This window comes from Caretta caretta, chromosome 1 (genome assembly GCF_965140235.1).
Source record: "Caretta caretta isolate rCarCar2 chromosome 1, rCarCar1.hap1, whole genome shotgun sequence".
In the NCBI taxonomy this organism is placed as follows: domain Eukaryota; kingdom Metazoa; phylum Chordata; order Testudines; family Cheloniidae; genus Caretta; species Caretta caretta.
The window spans coordinates 232,902,812-232,922,488 of NC_134206.1; the positions used below are offsets into that span (position 1 = coordinate 232,902,812).

At 39.6% G+C, this 19,677-nt stretch overlaps 1 protein-coding gene across 5 annotated transcripts in view; it reads right to left on the reverse strand.

The window, feature by feature from the left end:
* Positions 1-1,864: 1,864 nt before the first annotated feature.
* Positions 1,865-19,677, reverse strand: part of RASSF8 (Ras association domain family member 8) — a 122,379-nt gene continuing 104,566 nt past the window's right edge. For all 5 annotated transcript variants that reach the window (XM_048826256.2, XM_048826267.2, XM_048826285.2 and 2 more), the window contains 3 exons: positions 12,039-12,925; positions 8,269-8,413; positions 1,865-6,865 (listed from right to left, as the gene is read on the reverse strand). In XM_048826256.2, the coding sequence (XP_048682213.1) occupies positions 6,744-6,865; positions 8,269-8,413; positions 12,039-12,925 (1,154 nt within the window). In that variant the 3' untranslated portion in view covers positions 1,865-6,743. The remainder of the gene's footprint in view (positions 6,866-8,268; positions 8,414-12,038; positions 12,926-19,677) is intronic.

Sequence of the window (19,677 nt, forward strand, 5' to 3'; positions counted from 1 at the left end):
TTTACTGCTATACCAGATGGGATGCTCAGACTCCCCTGGCTCAGGGAATGGAGAGAAATATTGTAAAAAAATCAAACAGATACCAAACTCAATTGTTTCTCCAAAGCTTGACTTGTTAATAGCTCCGCTGATAACTGAGGGCCTCACTCTTGTAAAAGATGCACAGCATACTTGTGAAACAAATGTATAATTTTACCCACCAAAAGAACTACATGTGCTTAAAAAGTTTTATATAATAATCAATGTATATTATTAGTATCATTCCTTCTACCACACTGAAGCAGCTACTATTGTGTAATAACCAATTGCTCAGTAAACACCAGTGTCCTAAGGGGTCACATTGCTCTCATTTCTCAGATGCTGCACAATCCCAGTTGTGCTGCCCAGTGCTGCTATTCTGCAGTCATTGCATTTGGGGCCCACATTCTTTCCTGCCTTTGGAGGAGTGAAACAGCTCTGCAGGGCAGCAGGCTGGGTGGGGTTCAGAAATCCTCTGCTGCTCTGAGGCTGGGGGTGAGAACAGTGGTCTTAAAAAAAACAAAACTACAAGAATAGAAAGGAGTCTTGCATGTAAAATCAGATTGTTTTCCACATTAAAAAGGGCAACTTGGATACTACAATAATTAGGGCCCTATCAAATTCACAGCCATGAAAAACACGTCACAGACTGAAATTTGGTCTTTTATGTGCTTTTACTGTACACTATACAGATTTCACAGGGGAGACCAGCATTTCTCAAACTGGGGGTTCTGATCCAAAAGAGTTGCAGGGAGGTCACAAGGTTATTTTAGGTCAGGTCGCAGGATTGCCACCCTTACTTCTGCACTGCCTTCAGAGCTAGGCAGCTGGAGAGTGGCGGCTGTTGGCCGAGTGTCCAGCTCTGAAGGCAGCACCCGACCAGCAGCAGCACAGAAGTAAGGGCGGCATTACCATACCATACTTCTGCATTGCTGCCTTCAGAGCTGGGCAGCCAGAGTGGCAGCTGCTGACTAAGGGCCCAGCTCTGCAGGCAGCAGCGCAGAAGTAAGGGTGGCAATACCATACCAGGCCATCCTTACTTCTGTGCTGCTGCTAGCAGCAGCTCTGCCTTCAGAGCTGGGCTCCCGGCCAGCAGCCACCGCTCTCCAGCTACCCAGCTCTGAAGGCAGCGCTGCTGCCAACACAGAAGTAAGGATAGCACTTCCACAACTGTCCCTACAATAACCTTGCAACCCTCCACAACTCGTTTGGGTCAGGACCCCTACAATTACAATACCGTGAAATTTCATATTTAAATAGCTGAAATAATGAAATTTACAATTTTTACAATCCTGTGACTGTGAAATTGACCAAAATGGGCCGTGAATTTAGTAGGCCCCTAACAATAATGGTATCAGTGTGGAAAACCTGATGGCAAAACACGGGAAAGCCACCTGGTTTAATTGTAGTGACTCCTAGCTGCCCTGTAGGCTTAAATTTGAATGCATCACCAGCTTTCTACAAGCTCCACCCCTCCTGTTACAGGTCTAGTCTACCCGCTTGGAGTTCTGATAGGCATACACCTTCTGGTACAAGCCTCCTCACCGTACTCAGACCAGTGGTCCGCTCCTTTTCTCTCTTCCCCCTTGGGGTAAATTCCCTCTTTAGGCGAATAAATAGAGAGCCCAGATGCTCAGCTTATGTCCAACACAACTTCAGTTATGTTGACATAGTTAATGAATTTAGAATAAACATTTCTGAAAGCCTTTTAGATATATGTGCGGTATGCTATCCTGTCTTCCTTTCATACCAGATATTCTTCAATGCACAAAAACTGTGACAACTGCAGTGTGTTAGTGTGAGATGTACAATGCATGCCAACAAACCACGGATTGTAGAGACCCAATGATTCAGGGAAGATTTATTGTACTGGAGAATATCCAATATTTTTCTTCATAGCACTGAATAACAATTCATGAAAATAATCAGAAAATATAAGCTTTTTAAATGACAGTCAAAAGAGAAACTAATATAATTACATATAATACAGATTTCCATCTTGCAGTTAAAGCAAAGCAGTACTAAAAATGGTCATTTTTGTCTTCACAGTTAATGAGCATTGCCTCTCCTGTTTAAAGCTTCAGCAACTCAAATCTCTTAATCACTGTGTGATTATGTTCAGACCGAAGCTGCATCTGGGTTGTAAACATATTCTTCAAATCTTCCTCCTCTGTATTCTATAGAGTGGGCACACTTAAATTCATTCTATTTGTGGGAATAATAAAGGTTTCAGAGATACCAACTATACATAAAATGAGGAATCATCACTAGAACTGTTATCTCTCGAACCAGAATGAACTTTTTAAGGCTATAATTCAGCAAAGCGTGTGTGTGCTTAAGCATGTGCTTAAGTCGCATTGATTTCAATGAATTTTGAATCATGCCCTTTATGACTGTCAGTTTAATGACTAGCCCTAATCAGCATCTGCTTCAGCAATGTGCTGAACAGGGATGGATTTAAGCATATGCTTAAGTGCATTACTAAACTGGGCTTAAGTGCATGTACTGTGTGTGTTTACGTAAATACTACACACATGCACACACAGTTATTGCCATTAGCTTTCTTGTGTTTGAACATTCTATACACAAGGGCAGAACCTGCACTTATTTTGGTTTCTACAAACATAACGAAGCGCCTGAAGAGAGCTATGGCAGCTTTCAATCAGGCACTGTATTGGCACTGAAAGCTTTATTTTGAAAACGATAAGCAGCAATACTGAATAAATAGATAGAATGATTGTTTTGTCATCTCCATACAGCTGATGGCCTTCATCCAAAACATTAAAATACTGTAGCAAATAAAACAAACATGCATGTTTCAATGTTCCAAAAAAAAAAAAAAAAAAAAGAGGCATAATATAAAAGTAACACTTCGACGCTTATTTTAATACCGTACAGGCCGTTAAAGATTATTTTCTGGAAAAAAATGAATAAAGTTTTGCTATTTACATAGATAATTAAGGCCCAATTCATTCTAAGTAACGCACACTGGGAAACTGTATACTTCAGTTCACTAAAAATCACAGGATCAATTTTTTCCCCACACTCATATAATCCCAATTCACCATAATGCAATACATAGTGTGCTTTTTTTTTTTTTTTAAAGGCAGTTATAGCCCCAATTAGAGGTTTTCCTTTCTCTAAAAGGTCTTCTCTTAAATCACAAAGAAAAGTAATATTTGCAGATTCTGTAAGCTAGGGTAGCGATGGAATGTTCGCTTTCAAGTTTCAGAAGATGGGTATCATTTTCAAAAATGCTTGAGTGACATGAGCCATTATGATCTTTCAATGAGATTCACTTTTTTTGAAAATTGTATCCTAAATCTTACTCTATTTTTCCATTTATCTCCCTTCCTACACTTGTGAGTGACAACGTGAGGGATTCACACAGTTAATTTCCATTAGCAACAATAGGAGTCTTCCATATAAATGTCCTGTGCACTTCGAGGAAAACAGATAGTTGCATATTGAACTAGTTAATGAAAACAAAAATCTATATTTATTACGCTGGCCAGTATAGAATCTGGCACCTGTTAAAGTACATGCTGTTTTTGTTCTACTCATGCCCCTTAGACCAGGTTTGAAAACGCTTTTGAAAATGGAAGCATGATAAAAAAAAAATCTACATTTCAAAAGGGTCACATGTTGATATGGAGTGAAACTCTTAATTCTTTATGATGCTGTGATTGAATCGAATAATATAATAAAAACACACAACTATAGGGCATGCCATTTTTTTAGTTAATCTACAGACACGGCACAAACATAGGACCGTGTAAAGTTCAACACGTCAAGAAGATGGAAAATAAAGGGATTTTCTCAAATATTTAAAAACATTTCAGTGAATGTACTGTTTTACTAACAGCAGCTCTGGAGCACCAACTGTTCTGTTTACCCTCCTGGTGAACAGAAGCAGTGAAAGCTCCTCAGGTGCCCTGATGATATTCTTCAGCTTTAACCTGGGGAGAGCAGAAGATGGAATGCTAGTCTCCAAACCCACTTACTGCTTGACCTCTCTGCCAAACAGCAGTCACCACCCATCTATGCTAAATTTAAACCAGTAAATTAAGGGGAAAGGCTCCAAATTTTATTACTGGAAAAATATCTTGAGCCATTCAAAACCCTGAGTTTTCTCACCCACCCACTTAAAGCACAATAAGACACACCATTCTTATGATCTTAGCACTCATGGAAATCAATGGGAGCTGGCTCAGACCCTTAGTGCATAACAGGATAAGTACATTTATCTGCTTTAACAATCCTCTATATCAGTATGCAGAAAAGATTTGATCAAACTTTTCTTTGTGATTAAGTGACATAGGTTCTTTGCTATGCAACGCAATTTGGGCCCGATACTGCAAAGTGCCGACTGCCTGAACTCCAGTCGACTTCAAAGGGAGTTGAGGATACTAAGTATCCTACCAGATTGGGCCATTTGTTTGGCAAAACTGGACCTGGAAAGTAAGGCATATATGCCCCTTGGACACAGTATAATCTCCAAATTATTTGTGTTTTATATTAACAAATACATTTTTATATAAGAAAAAGTTATGAGCACAAACATACATGAGCACAGAATCATCAATAACTGATATGAAAAACTGAGCGTGGCAAAGATTTTTTTAGGCCAGAGCAGCACATTTACCAGTTTGTTCACAAGTAAAGAGACATGGATGCTGACTATTTTTGAACTGAGTCTGTTCTTCACAGCCTCATTTGAAGTTGCTGTTAGTCTAAATACAGCAGCATTTTTAGTATTTCTGATGCTATTAATAAAAGAGAAATGCAAAAAATTCCATTTAATGGTGATTCCTTCATCTCATGCTGTATCCTTCAAACTTTGATTTACCGTTTTGATGTGGAAATTCCTGGTCTTTTTTTAAATAGGAAAATTAATTTAGTATTTATCTGGGCACAAGTAAATCCAAGCAGGAGCATGTATATTTTAAAAATAAAAAGATTTCTAAAGTATTATTCTTTAATTTTAAAGCTTGGGTTTTTACTCACCAGGTATGAAATCCTGATCCTACTAAAGTCAAAAGAAGTTCTGCCATTGATTTCAATGGAATCAGGATTCTCCCTCTAGATTTTGATTTCTGGGGACCCGAAGGGCTAAATTCTGCTCTGGATGTACAGGCATGGCTCCCACTGAAGTCAAAGGGATCTGCAGGCATGCAATGGCAATATCTGGTGCTGTTATAATGGGCAGTCCAAATGCAATACATAAGGCCCAGATTCTGTAATCCGATCCATGCAGGTGGACCCCCCAGGTCGGCAAGAAGGAGTTCCACTGATGCCCATGGTGTTCTGCACAGACTCAGGACTGTGTCCACTGCATTGATCCGAGTGCAGGACCAGGGCCTAGCATCATAACCGCACTTTATTTAGAAGTGTTTAATTTTACATTCTGCTGGGGAGCCACTTTATCTAAACCTTGTTTTATTTTTGGTTGTATTAGGTGACCTCAAAATATTGTAAAAATAAATGGAAGTCTACAAGTGAATCTGTGAAAGTCTATCTTCTACCTCTCTCTTGTAAAATACATGCTCTATAAAACCCTGAACAGAAATAATCTTGCATATCTAAAGAAAAACATGTTCCATAAAATTTTGGGGAGCAGGAATGAAATCCTGGCCCCAATGACGTCAATGGGAATTTTGCTATTGATTTCAATGGGACCAGGATATCACCCCAGCTCTTTTAAATATCATTTTGCTAAATGGTGTGTGTGGATTATTATTATTATTATTTTTTTTTAAGAATAGCAACATTTACAGGAAAATAAGAACACTGTCATTGCTGGTGAAAAAAAAGTCAAAAAGCCACACACTGAGAAGCCTCACACCCCCTTTTAGTAAGACACATGATGAAGACCCCTTATATTGTTTCTCAAAAGGCATACAGTGTGGCACAATATCTCAAATATACATTCTATAGAATAAAATACTGTCTAACTAGTGCATCCTCAATCATATGCTGGAAATATCCTTACCAAGCCAGCTTTAAATTCCATAATATCTTTTAATGATTCATTCAAGGCAGAATCAATAGGAAGCTAATTCCACAAACTCACCTTTCAAGCCTAAGAAGGTAGCAATGAATGTGATGATGCATCATAATCCACAACGAAACAAACAAAATCAGTGGTTCGAGACTATTTTAAAGATACAGCACCCCCACAACACTCCTGTGTTTGTGAACTGTTAATGTGATGAAACACTGGACATTTATACACACAAAAAAGTCATCTGGTCAGACTGAGAAATACAATATTATATAATTAGTCACAAGTTTAAAATAATAAAATAAACACCGTAAAGGTCAACATTCACACCACCATGGATTGCATGGAATAAATTAAACCTTAAACCAGTTGCAAACAGGTTCCTTCACTCTGCTCAGTCAGTGTTTTATTTATGCCTATACATCGAGTAATACTTTTCTAAATGCTTCTGAAGTAGCAATAATACAAATGAAGGCTTTTGCATCAATAGTTATTGGACAGTAACTTCAACATTGCCAGCTGGGTAGCTACACAGTTTCTTTGTTCTTTTGCATCAGTGCAGGGGGTATGGCTCCACGTGGTGTGTAGAATGAAGAAACGCAACATGTGGTGGCTTAAAGAGGAAAAGCTTCTTTCATTCATCGTTGGTAGAATCAGAAAGGAAGGAACTTCTACTGTCCATGGTACCTTCATAGGTCCTCTCCAGAAGAGGTATATATTGTTATACATAAATGCCCTCAGGGTTAAAACCAGACGACAGTGGATTCTGTAGAATTCGAAGATTACTGGGGAGCTGCCTTGATGAACCTGGGCGTTTCAGGGACCCAGACTGAAATGTTGTCTCTACACAAAAAAGATGATAATTAGTCTGATTTCCTTAATAATTACTAAATATTATTCGTAACATTTAGAGAACACGCTTATTCCCTGGTGTACCAGTGTACTTGGGTGCAGCACAACCATAGCCATTTACATAGAACCAGCCACGCCATCAGGGGGCTCGTTCACCTGCACATCTATCAGTGTGATATATGCCATCATGTGCCAGCAATGCCCCTCTGCCATGTACATTGGACAAACCAGACAGTCTCTACGTAAAAGACTAAATGGACACAAATCAGACGTCAAGAATTATAACATTCAAAATCCAGTCGGAGAACACTTCAATCTCTCTGGTCACTCAATTACAGACCTAAAAGTGGCAATTCAACAAAAAAACTTCAAAAACAGATTAATTTGCAGACTGGACACCATTAAATTAGGCTTGAATAAGGACTGGGAGTGGATGTGTCATTACACAAAGTAAAACTATTTCCCCATGTTTATCCCCCTTGATTATCACTACAAAAGGTTTTCCCCCGTCCCCTCCTCTCCTGCTGGTAATAGCTCACCTTAAGTGATCACTCTCGTTACAGTGTGTATGGTAACACCCATTGTTTCATGTTCTCTGTGTATATAAAATCTCCCCACTGTATTTTCTACTGCATGCATCCGATGAAGTGAGCTGTAGCTCACGAAAGCTTATGCTCAAATAAACTGGTTAGTCTCTAAGGTGCCACAAGTACTCCTTTTCTTTTTGCGGATACAGACTAACATGGCTGCTACTCTGAAACCTTACATAGAATAGATACACAGGTGACTGTAGAACGGTTGACATTTAGACACACAACTGCCACTCATTTTAATGTGAGTTGTTTGTTAGTTGGCTTTGAAAATATACCCCCCCCGCACACACACCCCCAGACAGTGCACATATACAGTAGGATGCATGTAGATATGCACCCAAACTACCAACTCCCCGCCCTCCTAAAAGAAACACCATGGCATCATTAGCAGAAGGGCTCTACACGAGGGTTGACAATAAAGGCCTTGGAAAAAGGAGTGTTTGCAGAAGATTTTTGAAAAGTGGAAGGTATGGGCTGAGATGAAGGTCCAGGGAGGACTTGCAGGGCTGTCACAGCAGAAGCTCAGTTACCTGCTAGGTACAACAGTGGCACATCACTGGCACAATCACTGGCACAATCATAAGTTGCATGAGTATATTTCAGAGGGCGGTGTGTGTGTGTGTGTGATTTTTTAATGTATGAAAAGAGAACCTGCATAGCATACTCTTGCTACTTAGTTATCATTATCTGCTAGTCCCTCAAAGAGTATATAAAAAGAGTTCATTTGATGTTTAGTGCATTAGTGTTAAAGGAAGAGAGAAGAGTATTTTTTTTTCCCTTACAAAACTTTCAATTTTGTACCTCTTTCGAGCTGTGTGAGAGAAGCCTCCACTTCAACAGGGTCTGCTGGAAGCACTGTGACCTTTGTTCCTGTTTGCTGGATAAATTGTTGGAGATTTACTTGTCTTAGCTCCTTTGTTAGCTGCTCCAGTTCTTGTTCTCTGTCCTAAACAGAAAGGGGGAAAATAAGTCTGTTTAGAGGTGGGTAAGTCTGGAACAGCCGTTCAAAATTCTATCCATCCATTTGTCTCTGGGGCAAGTAATTTTTTTTCTTTGATGGGTAAATAGAAAGTTACTAGTTTTTAGATATTGTTTTTTTGAAAGATGGTTTGCTGCATAACTTATAAAAGTAAAATGATACTGAGTCATGTGCACTTATCTACTTGTTAGCAGTTATCAGATCTTTATACTTGCTTCCTTGTCCTCTCTCAGACACTACTCAAGTCACCTGAACAGAAACGTAGCACAACAGCAGCAAGAGGCCCTGATAATCCATATCGTGAATGCTACAGATGCTAACCTTTTGTTTAAGGCACTGGCCAGAACCCTGAAAATCTGGCTCCAATTTGTGGTTCTGCCACAGATTTCTTGTATAATTTGGGCAAGTCACTTAATACCTCCGTGCCTGAATTTCCCATCTGTAAAATGGCGAGGATACTTCCTTTCTCTGTACCCTTTGTCTTGTATATTTCAACTGTAAGCATTTCTGGGCAAGGACTGCTTCTTGCTATGGGTGTGTACAGTGTCTAGCAAGTACATTTCAGAGATTGCTCTGGTTTTAAGAAAATAAGTCCTCACAGATTTTTGCCAAAATTCTTCAGAATCTATTTTGTCTCAGCTTGCATTAATATCTTACATTCTGAAAACATGCACTCAAGTGTCAGGAAATTCCAAAAATGGATATTCCCCCCCCAACGTTAACTCTGTATTTGTTTACTCTATCCTATAAAATACACAAAAACAGTAATGCAATGAGGCATTCATTGAACAAAAGGAAGAGGATCAGAAGACATTAAAAACATGCAAGTGGCAATACCAACAGTGTGAATAACCTCAGCCTTTGGAATTTCCTGACTTCTGAGTGCTGGAGGGTAAAATTTTCAAAAGTATCTAAGTCCCATCGAATTAAGCTCCTAAATCACTTAAGAGCTTTTGAAATTTGTCCCTTGAGGTCTCACACCTAATGTTGCATCAATGCTCTTTTTTTTTGCATTTTAAATCTCCTTTTCTAAAAATGCCAATGGCAAGGAAAGAAAGGAAAATTGCTAAATCACAGCACATGCTTGACTGAAGGTGTCCTTAAAAATACAGAAGGAGAAGAGTGATTAGGAAATTCTCACATGCATACATGAAAATGCTGACTTTACATGTTCATACCCTTAGAACTACTGAACCAATTTTCTTCCCTTCCTTATTATTCAGCAAAGACCATAAAAAACAAGCCACATTTAAAATTTCTAATTTCAAATCAGTTAGTTATGCGAGCACTAACACTTCAATCTGAGATTATAGAGAAACATATAATATCCTCTTCTCCCTTGCATAACTCAAACACAGCTGAACTGATTTTGCTCAAACTTTCTGGAAAAAAAAATCTTTAGTTTGAGAACAAGCGCTGAAAATTTAGCCTAATAGGAATTTGCTTGCGACAGCCAGAGCACGTGAGAATGGGAGTCTGAACTGAGTGAGCCTCAGTGGATGTTATCAGCATTGTTATTTAACTAAAATAAAGAAATGAAAAGGGGGTTCTCCGGGTATCACAGTAACTAAAAGGAAAATTTGTAATGTCACTAGAGGCTGGGGATGGGTGGCTAAACATATATGCTTAGAGTTTTCATGTGTTTTTTTCAGATGCCCATATTAACCATATTTTTATTTAGTAAAAACAGCTTAAATTGATACAGTACTGGAACCTGTGATTCTAAGGATCCCCAAGTCCTTTACATAGTGACAGCAGAATCACTTCACACTACTCAGCTACCATGGAATGCAGCAGCAGTTTAGTACAGGATATTAAAATAAATAGCAGTGCTATAACCAACTGAAACTGAGTGCCTTAATTCTAGGGTGCCTGGGATATTAGACATACCAGGAATAGGGAAATTTGCTTCCCAGTGTCATTGTATCCCCCCTTGCCACTATTTGCTACAAACTGGATTTCCATTTATATTCATTATTTCATGCTCTACTTAGGTCCAAGTGACACTATTAACTTTTGCAGGAAATAAAAAACAGTGACTTGATTCTCCAGTGACATGGGCTCTATAATTGCTTGAGGTAGACAGAAAACAGAATCTTGAACTCAAACAAGTCAGGTAGGAAAAAGGAAGAGCTAGTCTCCAAACAATTGTTTTATAACCTATTAGTTACTTTAACACACCCATTCTGATACTACTTTTGGATCTGTATCTTTTTTCTAAATACTATGCTCATGGAAGATTCTGGAGAGCAGCACTAGACAGACAGAAGTTCAGCCTCAAAAAGGCAAAGGACAGACAGGTAGCGCAAGCTTCAACCTTCATTATCCCAATGTAACTCAAAATGCTGACTTTTAAAAAGGGCCTATTCCTAGTGTAAGAGGAGGGTCCAGGCCTCTGCCAATACAGCCAAATCAGAATACCAAATATGGTGGTAAAAGCGGCTATGTTGGATGTGGACATTCATCCACTAGGAACTCAGACCACTCCGTGATTTCACACAGGTCACTGAACAGCCAAAAGATGGTAATGACTTTGGGTCACTACCAATTACGTTTGCCAAATTTCTAATTGCACAAAACCGAATGCCCTTGCCCCACCTCTTGCCCCCATCTCTTCTGCGGCCCCGCCCAGGCCCTGCCCTTTCTCCAAGGCTGGGGGTGTGGGCTCTGGGGTGGGGCTAGGGATGAGGGGTTTGGGTTCCAGGAGGAGGCTCTGGGCTGGAGCTGAGGGGTTCTTGGGAGTGTGGGAGGGGGCTCTTGGCTGAGGTAGGGGGTTGAAGTGTGGGAGGAGGTACAGGCTCTGGGGAGAGGCAGGGGGTACAGGAGGGGGCTCAGGGCTGGGGCACGGGTTCTGGGTGGCTGCTATCTCAGGCAACTCCCAGGAAGCTGCAGGCAGGTCCCTTGGCTCCTAGGCAGATGGCTCTGGGTGCTGCCTCTGCCCGCAAGCGCCACCCCCGTAGCTCCCATTGGCCACGGTTCCCGGCCAATGGGAGCTGCGGAGCCAGCGCTCAGGGCAGGGGCAGCGTGTGGAGCCCCCCTGGCAGCGCCTCTGCCTAGGGGCTGCAGGGACATGTCGCCACTTCTGGAGAGCCGCATGAAGCCAGGTAGGGAGCCTGCCAGCCCTGTGCCAATCAGACTTTTAATGTCCCGACTGGTCAGCACTGCTGACCGGAGCAGACAGGGTCCCTTTTCGACCGGGTGTTCTGGTTGAAAATTGGACACCTGGCAACCCTACTGCCTGCCACCGAACCTGCAACTAGAGGTGAAATGTTCTGTGTTGCATTCAGCACTAATTCCTCAAGTAATTGAGTCCCTCTGAATATTTAAAGAGCAAGCACACAAAAATCTTTATCATCTAACCTGAGGGACTAAGGGGCAGGGGAATGAGACAATCACTTATGTCATGGGATTAGGACTGGCTGGTCCAAAAATTGCAAATTCTGAAAATTTCTGATGGAGAAAAGACAGACAAATTTTTCACAAACATCATCATGGAAGATTTCCCCTGTTTTTCTAACCAGCTCTGTCAGATCTTTGACTAATTAAAACTTAAAGCTGCTATCTTTCCCCAGGCAGAAAAAAATGTTCTTACCTGTAATCTTTTGGTGGCTTGGCCCAATGACCTTTCTACAGCTTTAATGCCATTTTCTAGCCTCAGACTCTGTTGGCCCTGAATATCAATTTCACTTTTCATCTTCTCAATCTTCTCTTTGACTTCTTCTTCATTCACCTGCGACTCCTGAACTTCCCGGTGCAACTTCTCTGCTTCAAGGCCACTCTCCATTCTGTGGATTTGAGCCATATAGTCTTTTAACTTGCTCTCACACTCCAGGATTCTTTGCCTGATCTCCAGGAGTTGTTCCTTCAACTGCTTCTCATTCTCTTGCTCAATCTGCAGTTCATTTTCCCAGAACTCTTCCTCTTCAATCTCTACTTCATTTCTTTTGATTTTCTGTTCGAGTTTGATAATTTCCTCTTCCAGGCTGGAATTATACTTCTGTTCCCAGTACCTGATTTCAGCCTCGTTTGAGTCCAGCTGCTTCTCAATGGACTGAAGCTTCTCAGTCTGGAGGTGGATCAGTTTTTTCAACTCTTCAGCTGTTGTTTTATAGTTGAGCACCTTTTGCTTGAACTCAGATTCTTTACCTTTCCCAAAAATGTCCATTAACCCTTTTGCACCCCCAGTGAAGGTCAAAGATTTCCTTTTTGGCTCTCTCCTTTTTATTAATTTGTCATTCTGAGGCCTTAGCTTGGCTAATGGAGGTAAGCTTTGTCGGTACAAAGTTCTTTCAGGTATTCGAGCAACACTATCTGAGGTCGGCCTCTCGCTGAGAGATGGCCCTGTGCGGCGTAATATTAACTGCACATCACTTGCATACTGTCCCCATTTGTTCAATGAAATTATAGGATTTTCATGAGGTGCCAAATGCCTCTCTGTATCTCTCCATTTTTCTATCAATGTGTATCTTCCAGTACGACCTAGGGGAGAAAGAATAATGAGAAAGGTGAAAATTGCATGTGTAATACCTAAAACAGTCCAACAGAGGGAACTCTTGGCTAAGGATATATACTGACAAGTTATAAGAGTGCTGCATAGTCTAAATAATCCAATCATACATTTTAAGGCTAGGAGGAACCATTACGATAATCTAGTCTGATTTCCTGAACACACACGATAGAATCTCATCCAGTAGTTCCTGGATCAAACTCAATATCCCAAGTTCAGTGTCAGAGCATTAGTCTCCCACTGATTTTAGAGAGTACGTTTAAGAAGTGGTATATGGGAGGTAGATGTACAACTCTAAATTACAACAGGATTAGCATAGATTTTTTTTGTATGTACCTCCAATACAATGCTTTAAAAATTATTCGTCTACACAGCATTAATCTATTATTATTTAGATTGCAATTGCACCCATAACGAGCAAAGTGCTTTCCAACACAGAAGAAGACAGTAATCTACTATACCAGAACAGGTTTTAAGTGAAGGCAATAACATCTATTTTGAAAAATTTTGCGCAAAGTAATACAGTGGGTGCCCCGACTCTTTTTAGTCATGAATTGTGCTAAGACAAGTTCTGTTGTAAATGAACAAATTAGTAAATGAACAAATTAGTACTGGATTTCCTTTGAATTTGTGATTTGAAACATAATACCTCATGGAAGCTGTAGGACAAGAAATCATATTTTCACTTTGCATTTCAATATAGCAAGCCACTTAGTCTACATTATAACAGTGACCCAATTAACTCTGAATTCTAGCAATGGGAAAAGATGAGAGTTTATTATTAGAAAATGACAAATCAGAGACTAGAAAAGTTTCTAAGGATATTTTCTCTCTCCACCTACATAATTTGCAAAATTAAATTCTGTGTTCTCACCTGGACAAAAAGTCATCAGATAGGGGCCACTGTTATAAAGACCATAACCCACAATTAAATCCTTAGTTAACCAAGACTATGCTGACACAGCATTATTCTAGTCTAAGCCATGATCAGTATTGTGTTAATTTATGTGATTGCTGACAACCATGTCCAGACTTCAATACAGTAGACGAGGCTAAAGAGACACCACTAGAGGATGCCAAACTTGGTGATTGCGGATACCTGGCTCAGAAAATTTACATAGCAGCGACCAATCAGATCTTTTTTTGGGCTTCAGAGGATTCAGAAAAATGCTCCGATATGTTGAATCCTTTTACGATTGCTGTGACGATCTCTGACCTCTATCCAAGCAGCTGGCTTTACAATGTAATGTGGTTATATTTTCAATAGAGAAAATAAATTATGTTTTTGCTGCCACCAAATTATCCCTTACATATTTATTCATGACCCAGGGTCATCTCCTCCTTGCATTCCTCTATAATTAGATTCAACAGAATTAGATTTTTATTTTTTATAAATTCAATGGATATTCATATTTATTTGTAATCATTTCCCCATTTTTATTGATTAAAATGTTCACAGTTGCATGAAATTATGGAAGGGGCTAGAAAATAGGTAAGAGATCAGCCAATTATTTAGATATTGAGATTCAAAAAGTTAAAGCTTTATAATCAAACACAAACTGTCAACATCACATGTCAAAACATATAAAGTAAATATCCTTAAATCAGACTCAAATATTTTCTCAGGCAAAGTAGGAAAAATACTGCTTATCCTTAAATTTCAATTAGCTCTACAGAAATTTTTTCCCCCATCAGTTGGTGTGCGTGTGTGGTGAAACTGATATTCACCGACATTTACCAATACAAATTTAATCCTTCCAAGCCGATCTATAATACTGCATATGAAGCCAACATGTTAGTCTTCTTCTCCCCACTCCCGCGCCGCATTATTTTTTAAACACTATTGTTATTTTAAAATAAATCAGTCTTCACAGGTAGGGAAAAATAAAACTGAACTCCCCCCTACCTTGTGAAGACTGATTTATTGAAAAGTAAAGGAGTACTATGGAAAGGAATCTTGGGGTCAGAGTGGATCACAAGCTAAATTTGAGTGAACAGTGTAACATGGCTACAAAATATTATATTAAAAAAGTAGCATTATATTTAAAAATAGAACTGGGAGAGAGTCTAACTGCTTCCCAAGCATGCTGTGCAATAGTTTGTGACAAGCTCCATAACTATTAGTTATCAGAAAAATGTAATCACATGCTCTCTTAATACAACCTCTCAAACACATTCTTCAAGGGAAATCAGAATGAGCTAGGCAGTGCTGGATTTCATCACTTAATAAGTGCCTGAAATGCAAGTCTTTTTAAAATTTCTCCTTTTTCGAAGCAATTGTAATTGTTCCTTATCCCAGGTAAATGTGAACAATGGATGTCTATGGGATAGAATTTCTTCCCTTTTTCAGCTTTGTACACACTAAGGGTATGTCTACACAGCCTGTGGGGGTAAGCCTCCCAGCCCAGGAGGCTTCAGAACCTGAGTTCCAACCCAAGCTACAACTTCAAAGCACTGTCTACACAGATTTTTTGGAGAGCTAGTCTGAGCCCGTCTACCTTGATTCAGAGGCTCGTTGCCATGGGGCTGTATAGACATACCCTTATTTAAGAGACTGATGGGGAGTTAAGGTTATATCAGAAGAAGTCCATGAGAGAGCCATTTGTGGAGATCCAAAGCAAAGATAACCATCCCCCAAACCACTACTACTTTCCAAACATCAAAAGGTATTTTAATCTTGTGTAGATTTGCCTCTGGCTTGCAATTACATTTTCTCAAGACAGCACCCTCAGATAGAATTTTTAGGATGCACACACACAGAGTGCTGTTGTAGGTCAACTAGTTGATCTCATCTGATATCGTTAGATCATCCTTGGAAATCATGCTTTACAGCATATAGATAAAGCGTCTGAAATTATTACTTCTGTATCACTTTGGGAGCTCCCACTTCACTATGCCCAGGAAACATTAGCTTGAGAGGGATCGACTAGAAGAGAGAAAACTAGAGCTGACTAGTCATATTAACAAGACAAGGTGGATGTAAGATCAGTTATTGGATCACCATCTGTTGGTGAGAGAGACAAGCTTTTGATCCTACACAGAGCTCTTCTTAAGGTAGCCCACACCAAAGAAGAGCTCTGTGTAACCTCAGAAGCTGGTCTCTCTCACCAACAGAAGTTGGTCCAATAAAAGATATTCCCTCATTCAATTTGTCTCCTTAATACCCTGGGTCTGACATCGCTACAACAACATTGCATATAGTCATATTAATAATATTTAGCCAGTTAGCAAGAGGGAAAGGAAGAATAGGTCTCAATACATTTCCTCAGAGAGGAGAGGGTATGTAAGTAAAGACTACCCACTGTTCCCACCCCCATGAAAGAGATGGACAAAATGAGGCAAGTAAAAATGGAAACCGCAGGTCAAATTCAAAACTAAAAACCTCTTTATAGTGACTCAAGATAAGCACTGGAAGAAATTCTATCAGTGTACCAATCTATTTGGCTGAAATTCTTGGAATCAGTTTTAATGTTTATAGGAATAAAGTAGCTGAAAAAGAGCCAATGTGCCAAGAGACACAGTTGTAGATTTGCCAACCCAAAATATTCTACATTTAACATGCAGTATCTTAAGAGTTTGTACTAAGCATCCATGTCACTATTGGTAAATCAAGCCTAATGCAGTTCACCACGGCAAATTAAACACTACAAATCCAGGAGAGGAAAAACATGTTCCAGGATCTCAGAGCAAAGGTTGTAGCTTTGCACTCTACATTGTTAATCCTAAACGCTCATAGCTCTTTTATCTTACAGTCACAGTAATGCTACGAATGTTATTTTGTGTCAAAGAGCCAGGTTCAAATAAACCTTGTAAATCTAAACAGCAGCCCACTGGGTGAGTGCTTAGCATGCAGTTTCCATTCAGTTTGCTACTAAATGCACTACTGTAAAGCAACATGAGAACAAGATAAAATAAGGGGATAAACATGGCACTCTCAAAAGAAAATGCAAGAAGGATATTTACTGAGGTGCTGGACAAAAACATAGCTGCTCGTATCTTGGGTTATGGTTCAAGGTCAACATACAATCTTAAAAACAACAAACTTAATGGTCCCAACTCAACACAAAAAACTGTGGCCCAGATTGCAGAGTTAGTGATTTTATATAGTGCAACAACCATGCTTTGAATCCAGTGCCACCCTAAAACAAAATAACCTTTTATCCCAGGTAAATATTTTTTGGTTTGTTCTCCAGGCCACTTATGGTATAGATTAATCCTCTTTGCTGTAAACAAACCTCTAACTCTAGTTATGAGAATGCTAATTCACAAGTAAAAATGCAACCAAAGTTCATTCAAAACAAACCTCAGAACGTTTCAGAATCAGAAACCTTTAAAGCTAAATTGTTGTTTGTAATCTGCCAGCATTAGCAAAGAAAGACAAGCTGCTTTCATTCCTAATAAAGACCAGCGGTTCTCAGGTTAAAGAAAAATTCACTGTGTTCTGTTTCTTGCAGCATATGTTCCATGCCAGCAACTCGTGACTCAGTAAGACATAGTGTTTCTTTCTGAATTGTGCAGTTTAGATATCTAATCACACAAATCCGTACAAAAAATGATGTTGAGAGAACATTAAAGTTGTACAGTTAAGCATCAAAAGGCATAAAATGTCAAAAGCTAAGGTTGCATAAACAATTTTAACACTGACCCCTTGTGCATATCTATCATGATACAATCTTTATTTACAATTCCTGCTTACTACATCCCAAACAATACAATTACACATTTTTCTCTACTCACTAAGGTACATGTGTAGCATCTTAGAATAGTCTTATTTTTGTACGTGTCTGCTGGGTCAATGTGCCAATGAAAATGATTTGTCCATCGAGGAACAAATGATATAGTAAGTTCATTATTGATAGAAAAGGAGTCAGAAGTCCTGTACTACACAATTTCCCTTCAGACAAGCAGCAATTCAGGAGAAGCTAGTGATAAATGCAGGTCCCCTACATAAGCCAACAATTTTTCCACTAGTAGCCTAATATTGTTACACTTCCATCAGAAGTACACAGTGTAATAAGGACTGTACTTTGCAGTTTTAATATAAAATTACTTCCATTGACAAAGTATGAGCTTGTATTTTTTCAAGATCATGTATAGAGGTTTGGCCCCAGCTCCTTCTATAGCTCATAGACATCCCTTTTTCAGACAGCCAGAGTTAGCTTTAACAAGTGAGCTGTGCCAGCCACTGCTACACTGGAGGGTCAGGACCTAAACACCAGCACCTTGCATGGCAGGCCACCCTACTGCTGGTCTGGCATTGACCTAAGTTTTAGGGTATAAGAGAGAGACAGTTACATGGAACTATGATTAAACTAATGAAATACAGTTACTGTGGAATTAAGGTCTTTTTTAAACTAACCTGAAAAATGTGGATTTGTAGATTATACTTCATGACTATAGTTTATAATTAAAAATGAGCAGGCTTCTGGTCCTATTTAACAGTGATCATTTTAAACCCTCTGTTTAAGTTTAGCACTTCGGTTACAATCATCCCACACAGGATTATTTCTGTTAGTTAAAAACCAGTGGAAGTTCAAAGTAAAAGTGGTACCATTTCCACTCCCATGAAATACCTTTGCTGGGTCTGTAATACAACTGACCACCAATACTGCATTTAAAATCAAACAACACATTTTCACAATTGCACTGCCCAATGTGTGATACACACACCCTGAGCTCTTTTGGGCAGAGACCATCTGCATTTGTTATATGTCTGCTCAGTGCAATTGGGCTAGGGCCTCTAGTTATTACCACACTACAAATAATAAACAGTATCAGTAGCAATGATAATGAAAGCACAGAATATGATTTCAATGGGATGGTCCAAATTTGAACTAAATACAAGGACATTTAGTCACCTGTGCTCCTGCCTTCTTCGTAAGCCCTCAGAAATCATCTTTTTGCTCTGTTTATACACAGCGGGGTCCTGCTCCGTAACTAGAGCTCCTAGACACTATAGTAATACAAATAATAATGTCCCTTTAATAGCCTTGCTGTGCTTGTGTACCAGATCAAGCCAGGCTTCTCTCCCTCCCACTGCACCTTCCATTGCAGAAGCAACATCTACTCTTGTACTATGAGATGTGAGGTGTGAAGAAGAGCACTGTGCTTGTGCCTCAGTCTGGATTCCTAACATGCCAAGATATTGGCTCTTCTCTTGACCCTGACACAAGTTTTCATTGGTAGATCTTGGGATTAGTAGGGGCCCTTACTGCAGCGGAGGACAAAAAGACAGAAAGGTAAGTGAAGGAATCGAGAGAAAGAATGTGAGACTTTCGGAAAAGAAAATCAGTGACTTCACCATCCCCAGTCTTCATAAGCCAACCAGCGCAAGACAAGAAGGATCAAGAAGAGATGGTAATATGAACAAGGAATGAGAGAAGGGAAAGAAGGAGAAAAAACCCTGAGAAGCAGGACAAATTATATAGAAAGAGGGAGAGGTGCAATCAATAAGGTGGGTTTTTGGTGGTAGGGTAAAGCAAGGAAACAAACAAACAAACAAACAAACCCTAAAGGATCCAGGGTAAGAATGACACGCTAATGGGTTGGGCAAAGAGAGACAGTGACATGGGGCAGAAGAACAAATAAAAATCCCAGAGCGTCCCAGTTAGAAATGAAGAGATTCATTCTGTGAGGCCCAAACCATGAATAGTATAGAGAAGGTAGAGCAGGTTCTTCTGTTCACCTTCTCTCATCATACAAAAGGACAAGGGGACATTCCCTG